The following is a 13,202-nucleotide window of genomic DNA, read 5'->3' on the forward strand; positions in this document are numbered from 1 at the left end:
CCTTTTGATTCAAATATCTTCTCTAGTTTGATCGAGTAGATAGACTCGTGAGGCATATTTCTACACTCCATGATGCTTGGGTTGAGCATGAGCGCCCTCGAGCTTGTGATCGTGACAAGGGTACACACCGGAATGGGACCAGTGTAAAAGTGCATGAATTATATTCGCTCGCGGCTAGATAAGTGGAGGCAACCCGCTGGTGTCGAGTTTTTAAAGCATTGCAATTCCGCCTTGGGCTCCACTTGAAACACATCGCGCAAAAATCTGGGGAATGCTTCTGGGGAACGCTCTGGGGAACTAACTGTCAGGTGCGTGCGCTTGGCGTCTGGGCTGGGCTGAGCTTGTCATTGGATCGCGTTACCCCACAAAATGTGATTTACCCCTGGGCCATGTCATGCCCGGCCTTGCGGAGCTTGCGAGCTTGGCTGTAAGCTAGGTCTGGTGAAGAGGCGAAGGATTGTCAATACCTGCTCCACACAACCACGCAGGACTTGCCAAAATGAGCCACTGGGCCCAATGAACACGCGTGTTGGCGTGTTTTCTTTGCAACGGGTACGAGAAAACACAGCAGTTGAGACGAGACTTCAAGACCTACGACGGCACGACGGCAATGACAGATGCGCAGGTTCAGCTCGGGAATTCTCTGGTCAGCCTCGTCAGCACCGTCATACCCATCCCATCATACGGATCCGTACACTGCCTAATACATTGGACCGCTGTACGTACTACCCAAGCTGAGCTACAAATCCAAGACATTGCAAGCACTGATGAGTGTACAGTAACCCTCCTAGGCCCGAGCCTTTGGGCGGCCTTGCACGTGTGTGTGGCAATGTGAAGGAGGCAGTGCCGAGGTTGTCCTCGCCAGACACCTCAATCTGTCGTGATGCGACATTGTCCCACTTCCCCAACTTTGGAGCCAAAGCGGGGCCAATCCAGTTTCCGGGAAAAGGTCTACAGCTAGCCCAGCTATGGATGGTAAGCAAACATCCAAGATGGGTAAGATCCATCGATCGTGCAGTCCCATTGCTGACAGAGTACAGACAGACAGGACGGGACAAGGGCCGCGGACAGACTGCCCAGACAGAGCATCACCTAGATCCGCCGTTGCCACAGGACTTCGCACCAAGCCTGCTCGAGCAACGCTACTGACGAGTCTGACCTAGAACTAGGTAGACACAAACACTTGCTTCCCTGCTTCTGTCAATGCAGGAGAGAGACTAGATGAATGGTTCATCGGCCTTCCTGATACACCAAACTAGCACCATGTAATTTCTGCCTGCCCAAATAGCTGTGGAGCTGCCTGGATAAAAGGCAATGCTCCTTCCCCTGGATGACATGCCTCACGCTTTCTTATTTATTCCATCCTGATCCCCACACACTGGCTCAGTTATAGTTGCCAGAAATAAACCATTCGTTACTTCTCCAGCCACTTCCTCTCAGACCAGCCAACCCTCACAACCCTCAAGATGAAGTACTCCGCCGTCCTCGTCACCGCCCTCGCGGCTCTAGTTTCCGCCCAGGACCTCTCCGCCTTCCCCGCGTGCTCCACGGACTGCATCGCCGACGGTGCCAAGGCTGCCGGCTGCTCGAACACCGATTTCAAGTGCATCTGCGAGGCCAAGGATAAGTTCGTCTCGGGCGCCACAAGCTGTGTCGTGGCCGGCTGCGGAATCGATGTTGCTCTAGGTATGCTGTTCCCTCACTTCACTTACCCAGAACGGAAAAGAAAGAAGAAACATCAACTAACCAGAGAAACCTTCCTCCATAAAACAGCTAAAGTCCTCCCCGCCGTCGACGCGCTCTGCGTTGCCGTGCTTGCCGGAGGCAGCGACGACACCGCTACTACCTCCTCCACGGCCGCTACCACTACTACGGAGGACTCGTCGTCCTCCACGGAAGCTCCCAGCACCAGCAGCACCGAGGACGCCGTCGTCTTGTCGACGAGCACGACTGCGCAGGTCACATCCTCGGCCGCGCCGCACTCCAACACCACGACCACCTCGGCCGGCCCCTTCACGCTCCAGCCGACGACGACCAAGAGCTCCACCACGACCAGCTTCACTGCTGGCGCCGCCGTTGCCAGCTCCATCGGCTCCTTAGGCATGCTTGTCCTCGGCGCTCTTGCCGCCCTCTAAGTCAGCCCAGTCTAGTTCACGAAAAAAAAAAAGCTAGACTGGTGGGTGCCGGGCGGACAGAGATGACGGAGATAGAGATCTCAAGCAATTTGTATTTATATTATCATATACCAACCTAATCATGTTATAATATGAACCTAGTACTTGGAAATTTCCTACTCTCAATGCGTCACGTAGTGGTCTGAAGCATGAGATTGGGAGCTTAATTTTATAAATAACTCGGCAATAAGAGGAAATTGAACTGCAGAATCTGCTCAGTCAAGTCGCAACTGGAACGTGATGCCAAGAGCTTATTTATTCCACACCTCTATACTGATAATTCATGTACCATTCGTGACGGCGAACACCTAAGACGTTGGATTTCGAGCGTTGGTAGGTACAACTATAACCCTATGACGCCAGGCCATGCAAGTCGGGCTCCAATCCCAGCCAGCCAAAGACCAACACAAATAAACTATAAGACTAAAAGAAAATAACAGAAAAGAAACGTAACCTAACGTCTATGTGGAGAAGCCCACAGCTCTATCTGGTATGCATGAACAACCGGTCGCTAGCCTGGCCAAGCCCGCGGCGCAGTTAAGCACCGTTGCATTACATTAAAGATGGCGTACTTCGTCGAAAAGCCCTGCTCGCACCTGCACTATGCTAGCGAGTTCGAGGAGGAATGACTGAAAGACGATGACGTTGGTGAGGACGTGCGAGACAGACACGGTTATCTCTTCAACAGGCGTCGATTCTGTTGTGCCATCCTCGGATACCGGGACCGACTCGCTCTGCCCGTCATCACCTCCAGTGCTCCGGTGTGTTGGTGGGGCTCCGTCGCCATCAACTATTGATCTAGCAGATAGCTGTTGCTGCTGCGTTTTACTGAAATCCAGCGGAATCGGGGCAACCCTCTCGCCATCCTGGGGTCTGATGGTTGGGATGCCCACTCGTCTCGCCAGGATACTCTGATCAATGGCCTGGAATGCTTTCGCTTGGTTGGCAACTGCATCATCCCGCCCTCTGTTTTCCCACGGCGGCCCGTTCGACATGCTACCCGGTGAGAACGATCTGATACCAAGGCCGCTTTGTGCGGAGCCCCGTAGCGGCGTATCGAAGTTGCTGACAGGGCTATCGCGGCCGGCAAATGGCACAGGCGTTGATCGGTCCGACGAGCTTCGCTTCGTCTCCTTCCGGCCACGCGGACTTCCTGAGCGACTCGGCGTGCTAAGCTCCGAGAAAATGCGCTGCGCGAAGCCTTCCAGGCCGGAAGGCCGTTCTCGAGATGTGTTACGATTCTCTTCGACGACCGCACGCTCTATGACAGGCGAACTGGTACGAGCCGGAGAGTGGGAGAGGGGATTCTTAGTCCGCGTAGGAAAAGGGATGGGAACTGCCGAGTCGGCGATCTGGAAAGCCTCACGGCGCTGTTGAAGGAGGTCATCAAAGCGCGGAACCGTGTGTCTGTAGGACACCACTTGCTCGCATAGTGTGTGAAGGATTATGAGCAGACGTGGTAGTTTTGCCTGGACCCATTTCGGACGCCTGCGGCACTCTTTCATCGACTGCCCCTGTTTGTATTCGATATATTCCGGAGACTCTGGGTCAAGTGGTGGCTCAGGCAGCGGCGGTCCTTCGTCGTCCTCTTCAAAGGTGTAGTTGTTAGGATGTCGCAGAAACCAGCCCTCGAGATGCATGAAGCCGCATACTGAGAGATCGGATATGGTTTCTGTCAGTGCAAGATTTGTTTCGACCGGGTTGACAAAAAACGTCTGGAGCCGGTCGAGGATGATGTTGAGCAGCGGGTCATCAGGGCGAAGAGTGTGAGAACGCACATCTCTTGGAGCGCTAGGAAGGCTATCGGGAATGGCGGGCAGCTTGTGATTATTGGTTGAGGTCTTTGGCGTGACTAACTTGATAGAACATGGGTGGTTCTCCAACTTCACTAGGGTGTCCTTCTGAATGTTTTCGTAGACCTCGTTGAAATTGTCCTGGCCGCCAATAGTCCCTGCAAGGGACATGATATAATCGATCTCCTGTTGGTGGGCGCCCCATATTCGATGCGTCGACGGGCCCATGACGCCCTCTGTGTAGAGCAAGGTGGTGACGGCGTATCGGTGGTGCTTCTTAAGAATCACCGAAACAAGTTGGAGAGTGACATAAATTGTCTGGTGACTATGGGACCGGAGACACGCAAGGATGAGATCGACTAGATTGAAAAGCAATGGGTCTGCAGCAGCCTCGCCCTTGGATGCCATCATGGTTGCGAGATCAAGCGACTTGCGCTTCCGCGCTGCGCTCACCACATCAAGCGCATCTGAAGGGACAGCGGCCACAATATCTGGCAAGGCGAGGAGGTAGTGGAGTATGAGGTTTATCATGTCAGGGTGCTCGAGCGACTCTAGTATGCGCCGGAGATATGTCAAAACAGCTACCGAAGAGCCTCCGTCTATATCGGAGGACTCGAGTAACGAGGGGTATCTGCATCTCGGTGAGCAAAAACGGACCGTGTCAAGACTAGGTGCGCGGACCTACAGTAATTGCTGCAAGAAAATGACCTGAAAATGCTCGAGCAGAGTAGACTTGACCTCGATAGATCTACAGTGATTCAAGACATCCTGCCAAAACAAGAGGTGGGACAGGAATGTGTCCAGGTGCGATTGGAGCTCAAAGGTACAGGAGCTGATAACTTCGTAGCTGGACTTGGGGTGCTGGTAGTCGGAAAAGGCAAGGATGGGCGGGAGATCGTTTGCTGGATGATCGATGACGAGCTTCCGACTCAGCTGACTATACAGAGCACCTAGACCTGTGGCCATGAGTGTCGACAGGTCACTCTCGACTATCCATTGCTCCAGCAGAACCGAGTTTGACGCCGCCTCAATGACGTAGAGGAGGCCTGTTCTTGCAAAGTCGCCCACTTTGCCGTCATGGTGGATGTGATCCATAAGCAGGTAGAACAAGGGGAAGTCCTGCTTCTGCGTTCTCCCAGTGAACTTATCATGGTCCTCCGGCTCCTTCTCCTGGGGCCCGTCCTGGCGCGATTTGAACCAGGCAGGCAGAATGTCGGGATTAAGTCTTATCTTGGTGGTAATGTTGAAGGCAAGCTCTACGACACGGATCTCTGTATCGACGCCCAGGCGGATGCTGTTGGCGCCAGTTATGCGCACAAGCAAGTTGGTCAAGCTGGCCGAGAAGACTTCATTTTCCGCAAAGGGCTCCTCTTCGCCGTCGACCAGAGTAGCGAAGAAGAGCACGGCCTCCTTGACGATCCACTCATTGAAGGAGCTTGTCGCGATTTTGGCGACGGGCATGTAGATCTGCTTTGCGGCAGCGAAGGCGATGCACGGATGGGGAAGCGGGCGCTGGGACTCGTCGCCGAGGATCCTGGTCAGCTCCTGAAGGCGAATCTCGATGTGCTCGGCGGCATCGACGTCGTGGGCGAGGTTGGACGAGTTGCGCCATGTTTGCTTCGACGATCCAGTGTTAGCGACGAGTGTAAGCCGTGGGCAGGGCAGCAGCGAGTGGCCCTGACTCGAGGCCCTTGGGAGGCCAAGGCGGTATAGGACACAGGACAGAAGACGGGATGCAGAACACAGGAATGCAGAACTCACCAGAAGCTGGCTGTACTCCTTCTCGAAGCGGTGCAGGCGCCGGGCGGGATCCTGAGCGAAGTCCTTGCGCGAGCTGACCGACGACAGCGGCGTGTGGGCTATGAGGCGCGACCACTGCAGCAGACGAGACCGTTGTTAGCACCCGCATACATACGCATCCGAACGCACCACGTCCGTCATTGCCCATTGTCCATTGCCCATTCCCGCGGCGCAAGGGGCCCTGCAGCAGCGAGCGCACTTACAAAGTCCATTTCGTCTCTGGATGCATCTCGAGCACGCTGTGGTTGAGGACAGGCCGCGTGTCGTCGTTGAGGAGCTCCTGCTCATTCACGCATGAAATGGTCCTGTTCCAGATGTCGCGAAATTGTTTAGCCGTTTAGGTGGCCTGCCGCTGCTGCCCGCGGCTTGGAGCTCCCCTCCAGTGAGCCTTCCAAGCTCGAGTGGAAAGCCAGCCTCGAGTAGGGGGCACGGACTCCGCAGGGGTACCATGACCTGCAGCTGTGCAGCAGCTGTCCACGGCAGCCCCACTGTCCCGCCCTCGAGTTATTCGCCATTCGAACGCGTGATGGAAGTGTTCGCGGAGATCGCTCTTCAACATCTCAACTTCCGCTTACGGAAACATACCTCAGAGCAACCAAAACCGTTTGGATGGCAGCTCACTGAATTTTATATACTCAGCCCGGGGCCCACGGCTGCCATGATTTCTTCGGTCGCACTGGGCAATTATACGTTACAGCTTCGGCTACCTGCCAGGTCATCATTTCCAAAATCCGGCTTCGGAGTGCATTTGTGAATGGTAACTGCGGCTGCTGTGTCTCCGATGTTTCCTCACCATCAGACGAAGAACGATCTCCTCGTGTTATGTTTCGCCGGAAAGGTAAATGCGCTCATAAGACTTGGAGACCTTCAGTCTTATCTAGACGGAACATGGACTCCCACTCCCATCCCTTACCTACATCGCTGCTCTCCTTTCTGCCTCGTCGCGATATCTAGAACCCCCTACCATCTCGCCAGGCCATCTTGAATCGCGATTGGAAATTGTCTCGACAACTCACCACAAGCGAAAGGAGCCATAATGGTATAATCCCACCCCTTTTCGAGGGGGGGTTTTTTTTTTTCCCCTCTTCCTCTCGCCTGCTTCAATCTATCTGATTAATAGTGAAGAGAGCCTTCGAAGTCAAACACCTCTACGACGCTCGAACGGTTAATTGACTGCCGAATGGCATCAACTCGCAAAACGAGGCTTTCTAGGTGCGTGCACGATGCTTTGTTTTAGGCTTTTGAGTGGGCAGCTGGCCACGCAAAGCGTCCATGAGCTCTAACCAGTTGACTCATCCTGCGGATTGGTTGGACTCGAGCTTTCTGTACCGTGATGGAACGGCGACCGACATAGATTATGGACAGATGCACATATGCAGCTCGTGAACCTGCTTCCGATGGAAGCTGTCGAGAGAGCTCTTTTGTTATCTGACCCCGCCAAGTACTTCAAGTACTTAAATGGTACATACAGTATATGCCGAGGTACCGCAGCAACCTACGGATACCCAAGAAAATCGAGTTTCTGCGCGAATCCCAGCCTGCAGCCGCAATGGGCGGGCGGCTATCAGCGCATGAGACCCCTCACGAGTCACGGTTAGTAACGAATGTGCGTTGAAGCCGCCACTGCGCACCGTAATTGGAGGCGGAGCACCTTTGCGATAGCGAATGGGAACGCGAGGCGACCTGATGACTAGGATGCTTAGAGCACCTCCACTGCAGAGAACGGCGAGGCACCCCAGGCACAACCGCCTTCACTTGCACTTCCATGCACTTGCCTTGCCTGCCCTGATTAAGGTTCTAGCCCGCCGGTGACCAAATGGTGGGAAAAGGAACACTGGATGAGAAAAACAAACAGCCAAGCCTCGCCTGTCCAGAGGGGGTGACCGAGTGCTGCCATGCCTACCTAAGCAACCGAGACTGCTCTGAACCAGCCCCGACTCCTGACAGCCCTGCTCTCATGACCTCGCTGCCTTTATCTTCATCGATCCTCCGTCGATGCCCTTTCCTGTTCCTTGCAGATTCATTCTCAAACTGAGCCACCCGCGCCCACTGTCTCACGTCCATTGTCCCGTTTGCATGGTCGTCCGCCAGACTTAAGCGCGGAGAGGGGCTCGTAACTTGACTTGTTCGACTTCTCAGCTGATACTGATGCTGCCGCGGCAGGAGCCGGAGCCGGAGCCGGAGCCGCAACACCACTCACTTGGATCAACTTCACGATGGGGCTCTTCAGTCGGTCTAACAAAGCGAAGAAGGAGTCGCCAACACTTGCACCCAGCAGCCATAGGGGGGTGTTTCCCCAGAACCCTTTGCCAACAGCACCTCCAACACATGTGTCTCGAAGCTGGTTTCCTGGCGATGCATCCCAACCACAAGCACCCTTCCAGTCAGCCGGCCTTCTTCCTCCGCCTGTAGGATGGACGCCACACCCCCCAGCTCTGTTCCACCAGCCGGCAGTCTATTCGCCGCCCATCATTGTGAACCAGCACCACTATTATCTTGGCCCGCCTGCAAACGGCCGAACTGCCAGCAAACTGAACCTCGGGTCGGTGGTGGACCTGGCTAAGGAGATTTGCCCAAACTCCAACTTTCCCCCGATTTTTGACGACGGCCTTCCTCGATGGCATGGCTACAGCAGCCAGCTTCTAAACCAAAGCGCTGCCATGGCGGACCAAATATCGAGCCGATTCAACGACGTCGTGACACTGATTGACTGTGAGCGGTATGCCGGGAACGAAGGCGACCTCTTCACCTGGCAGCCAGGCTACGAGCAGCAACTGCCAACGGATATGAATGTAGGAGATAAAGGGCTGCTGAAGCCCGGAAAGAAGAACCTGGCAAAAGGCCAACCAAAGGGACAAACAACAGCTGTAGCTGCGTCGGTCATGTCGGGCAGTTTCTTTGCCAAGGTTGATCTCTACTCGAACTCTAAGCTGCCAATGAACCTACCTCCCTTACGACTGTATATCCCAACATACCCGCTTCTCTGCCTGGCCGCCCGGTATTCGGAGCGCGTATATGAAAGACTCACGGGTGCCGAGAGAGACGCGCACGTTGACGCAGATTGGCGAACAGGCAGCAAAGCCATGGTGATCAAGTCGGTTCCTATGGACTACATGAACACCATCGTCTTTGCCATTCGCGGCACAGCGACCTTTATGGACTGGGCTGTCAACCTCAACACGGCACCGGCGTCGCCTGCTGGTTTTCTGGTAAGCATACGCTCACTTCCGGCGATGGTGGCATCATGGCCTAGATGGTTGCTGACGCGGATTCAAGGATGATCCCGGCAATTTATGTCATGCCGGATTTCTGAGCGCCGCTCGGAAAATGATCTCACCCGTCGCGCGGCGCCTACGTCAACTACTCGAAGAGGATCCCGGACGTGCCTCGTACTCGCTGCTTATTACAGGCCACAGCGCCGGGGGTGCTGTTGCGGCCCTCCTTTACAGCCACATGCTTGCCACGTCCAAAGCCGCGGAGAGCGAACTGAACATCCTGACAGGATGTTTCAAGCGAGTCCACTGCATTATATTCGGCACCCCACCGGTGAGCCTGATGCCTCTCACCAAACCGGAGGACTACGATAGCCGCCCGCATCTGAAGAAGAGTCTATTCTTGAGCTTCATAAACGAGGGAGACCCCGTCGCGAGGGCAGACAAGGCATATGTGCGGAGCCTTCTGGAGCTATTTGCTGCACCTGCGCCGACTGTCGGGACCAACAAGAAGGAGCCGTGTAGCACGGATGCCAGGAAAAAACGACCGAAGGACACGGGATCCAAAATGCCGCCGGTATCTACCAGATCCAGCAAAAGAGCAAGCTGGACAAAATCAACAACAGGCACGCCGAAAAACATTGCAACCCCCGGCCCAGTCTGGAAGGTTCCGCCTAGCACTTTGAGCAGCGCGGGCCGCATCGTTGTGCTGCGGTGTGGCGATCCCAACGCGAGGCTGAAGGGAAAGAAGACGGTCGAGGAGCGGCTCAACGAGGGCGTAGTGGCACAAATCGCGACTGACGAGCAGCTCCGAGAGGTAATATGGGGTGACCCCGTCTGCCATGTGATGCGGCTCTATGCCGGAAGAATCGAGACGCTGGCTGTCGGAGCTGTCACGGCCAAGGGTTACTGAATGACCCAGCGAACGCTTAGTGGAGAAGAGGAGGAACATAGGGCCATGAATTATGACACTGGATGGCGTTTTGGATTTGACTTGTTTGCACAAGCTGGAGATGATACCACTTGGGAAAGTTTGCTCTTGCCTTGGAACGGCCAAGTTTTCCAGTCATCTACCTTAAGTATCCGTACCCTAGATAAGGTAACTAGCTGGCTTTGGAATGCATGTATATCCGTGCATGTTTATGATAACGAAGCATCATCGTCGCCTTGTAGGTGGTTTTGATCTCACTTGCGGGTTCGGCTAGCACGGGGAAGCCCTGCCCAGCTTACAGGGCTGAGGTTCCCCTTTTGTTGCGTCGCGACAAGGCTGCCAGCTTCTATGGACTTCCCCTCCGCGGACCACTAACCCCACCAACCCTTTACCCCACCATGGGAGGATAAGATAGCGGGATATCCGTACCTCTACCATTTATATTGTCTGTTTGGACGAACCTACCTACTCACCTAATAGCCAGGCGCAAACCAGACGAGCTTTCGAATATGGAATACGAGACAAAGATTCGTATGGAACCTCCAGAATTGCACCACCAGCCAGCCATTGAAGGCTAACAGTCAGCCCAGCTGGGTACTCGACGGGCGACCCGACATCGTTTGCCTACCCCACAGCCAGACAACGATGGCCCGTTATCCTGGTGAGCATCGAGAATGCGCCGATAGCGCCAGACGACTTGACGCTGACGCCGCCATTTCCAGACACAAATTATCGACGACGCCTACCGATCCGTCTCCCACTGCGATGACGCCGAGAAGAGCGCAGAGGGCAAGAGAATCGTCGAGGAGCTGGCCAAGCTCAAGTACGAGGTCCAGCACGATCGGGCACTAGCGTTGGTCACCCCTCACCTCCCAAACACAGACCCGGCCACCCGGCTTGCAGGACGGATTGGCTGACGAAGAGGTGTAATATTCGGCGATGCAGGCCAATTCGAGACGATGGCAACGAAGATGTGGCCATCTACAACAATCAGCTCGAACAGCTGGGCAACCCCACCTGGCTGAACGTGCCATGGCTGTACTCCGAATGCTACATGTTCCGGTGCGTTGGCTTCTTGTCTGGGGGATTTCGCCTCGATGCAGCACGCTGATGCGCTGGAGTTAGACGGGTCAACACATCGTTCAGCCTGTCCACCCACTGGAAGAACTACGACGTGTTCGCCCGCCAGAAGATCAAGACGTTCCGCTCGTCGCGCCCCGCCGTCCTCGAGCTTGCGGCCCGGTACAAGGACCTCGTCGGCCAGCTCCGCGCCAGCAAGGACAAGAAGCTCGACGAAGAGGCTGAGAAGATCCTGTTCATGGAGATGTGCGAGATCTGTCTCTGGGGGAATGCCACGGACCTGTCGCTCCTGACGAACCTGACGTACGAGGACATCCAGAAGCTGCAGGGGTCCGAAGCGCGCAAGACGGCCGAGAAGAACATCCTGGTCAACGACCTCGCGGCCGCGTACGACCTGCTGCTGGCGGCCAAGAAGGACGGGCCCAAGAAGGAGCGCCGCGTCGACATTGTGCTAGACAATGCCGGCTTCGAGCTCTACGTCGACCTCATCTTGGCCGGCTACCTGTTGTCGGCCGGCCTCGCCACCACTGTCGTGCTCCACCCAAAGTCGATCCCCTGGTTCGTGTCCGACGTGGTCCCGGCCGACTTCGGCGCCCTCCTTTCGGCCATCGCTGGCCCGCGCCACTTCTACGAGACGCCTTCCGAGGAGGACTTGCTTCAGGACAAGACGCCCGAGCCGCTAACCGACGCCGAGGCCGACGAGCTGTCGTTCCTCTTCCAGGAATGGAGCGGCTTCCATGGCCAAGGCCAGCTCGTGCTCCGGCCCAACCGCGTCTGGACGTACCCTGGCAGCTACTGGAGGCTGCCGCACGAAGCCCCAGACTTGGTTGAGGACCTCAAGGAGAGCGAGCTGGTCATCTTCAAGGGCGACTTGAACTATAGAAAGCTCGTAGGCGATGTAAGTCTTCCCCCACTCTTGAGTCAAGGTTATAGGACTGGCCAGTTGGGACCTGTGGGTGGGTGGTAGGACTGCGGCTAAAAAATTGGACAGGCAAGCTGGGACCCAACAACCGCCTTCACCGAGGCCATCGGACCGCTTGGCCCTGGCTCGGGACTCAACATCCTAGCCCTGAGAACCTGCAAGGGCGATGTCGTGGTTGGCCTGAAGCCCGGTGAGGACGAGAAGCTGCGCCAGACGGAGGGTGGAGGCGGCGACTCTGGGGCGAGAAAATGGGCGTGGAACGGTAAATGGGCGGTTGTCTCTTTTTCCAAGGGGTCTTGACGGGCTTCGTGTTTTGAAAAGGATAGAGCGCTGCAGACTGCGTGATCATGGGGGCAATAGACAACAAGTACCTGCCGACTGAGTGCTTTTCACTTTCTATTTGTTGTCCAGCTTGGAGATTTTGATACTGTGTTGGGTCGTGCCGTGGTTATGGGAGTCCTGTCTGTTGGTCTTGACGAATTACGCTCTGCATGCGAGGTTATCGTCAAGTCCTGCCCCCACACCTGTATCCCTACTCTTGTAATGGGCAAACAAAACCGGTGCAAAATCACGTGCCTCGAACCACGACGTCCGAAAGAATGACGTAGTGAGCCGAATGCGTAATTACTAGTACAACCGAACAAACGGCGATCAGCACTTCCTTTCAAACCCAGCAGCTAATCTACATCCGATCGCACAGTCAGACGACCCGGAGCTGCATCCCATATTCTCGCCTGCCAGACAGGGTGACAAAGCCGATCGCTTGACGCCCGCCCACTTGCGGTTTGACATCCCTTTGGACCTTAGCTCATGCCAGCATGTGATTCGGCCAATCAAAGCCTGCAATTATTCGAAAATCACGCTTAAAGGGAGCCAAGCGCCAAGCGTATCCCAGGGACATGTCAGGGTTCGGGAACCAACAAGGGACAAAACGAGGAATCTGGGAACTGTTAGTTCTCACCGCGTTCGGTATTCGGGCGTATTTTGTATTGCTTCCAGCCCTCCAGGGCCGTTGATTAGCAATCAAATGCCTTCTAACGTGAAGAAGCTGGGCTTTTTTCAAGATTCTCCCTTGCGATCTTGAATCCTTGATCTCCAAGGACCAAGATAACTGGCATCAATGAGGACGAAGGGGCTTCCTAGCTCATGCAATTTCAAGACCAAAGACAATCAAACAGTCAATGAATTCCGTCATGGATATCACAGGGATGAGGGAATATATTGTTGGATCAGACCCGTACTTGCTTTTCTAATAGGTCTAGGTCTAGATACAAGGAGATCAAAATCTCT

At 55.1% G+C, this 13,202-nt stretch overlaps 4 protein-coding genes across 4 annotated transcripts; 3 read left to right on the plus strand and 1 right to left on the minus strand.

Moving 5' to 3' along the window:
* Window positions 1-1,466: 1,466 nt before the first annotated feature.
* On the plus strand, window positions 1,467-2,135 carry B0T26DRAFT_640073 (uncharacterized protein; the record flags this gene model as incomplete). Its single annotated transcript, XM_060437191.1, has 2 exons — window positions 1,467-1,686; window positions 1,774-2,135. The coding sequence occupies 2 exons, from the start codon at window positions 1,467-1,469 to the stop codon at window positions 2,133-2,135; spliced, it is 582 nt and encodes a 193-aa protein (XP_060300330.1).
* Window positions 2,136-2,731: 596 nt separating this feature from the next.
* B0T26DRAFT_738183 (Retinoic acid induced 16-like protein-domain-containing protein) lies at window positions 2,732-5,915 on the minus strand (the record flags this gene model as incomplete). Its single annotated transcript, XM_060443555.1, has 4 exons — window positions 2,732-4,598; window positions 4,653-5,584; window positions 5,729-5,842; window positions 5,883-5,915. The coding sequence occupies 4 exons, from the start codon at window positions 5,913-5,915 to the stop codon at window positions 2,732-2,734; spliced, it is 2,946 nt and encodes a 981-aa protein (XP_060300331.1).
* A 2,068-nt stretch (window positions 5,916-7,983) lies between these two features.
* B0T26DRAFT_765475 (Alpha/Beta hydrolase protein) lies at window positions 7,984-10,291 on the plus strand (the record flags this gene model as incomplete). The annotated part of the gene is made up of 3 exons (XM_060446463.1): window positions 7,984-8,976; window positions 9,044-9,498; window positions 9,568-10,291. The coding sequence occupies 3 exons, from the start codon at window positions 7,984-7,986 to the stop codon at window positions 9,890-9,892; spliced, it is 1,773 nt and encodes a 590-aa protein (XP_060300332.1). The 3' UTR covers window positions 9,893-10,291.
* A 128-nt stretch (window positions 10,292-10,419) lies between these two features.
* On the plus strand, window positions 10,420-12,212 carry B0T26DRAFT_738185 (uncharacterized protein; the record flags this gene model as incomplete). Its single annotated transcript, XM_060443556.1, has 6 exons — window positions 10,420-10,441; window positions 10,501-10,571; window positions 10,633-10,763; window positions 10,856-10,972; window positions 11,036-11,888; window positions 11,982-12,212. 6 exons carry the CDS (start codon window positions 10,420-10,422, stop codon window positions 12,210-12,212), a joined length of 1,425 nt encoding a protein of 474 aa, XP_060300333.1.
* Window positions 12,213-13,202: the final 990 nt, after the last annotated feature.

This window comes from Lasiosphaeria miniovina (assembly GCF_030549165.1).
Source record: "Lasiosphaeria miniovina strain SMH2392-1A chromosome Unknown B0T26scaffold_2, whole genome shotgun sequence".
NCBI lineage: Eukaryota > Fungi > Ascomycota > Sordariomycetes > Sordariales > Lasiosphaeriaceae > Lasiosphaeria > Lasiosphaeria miniovina.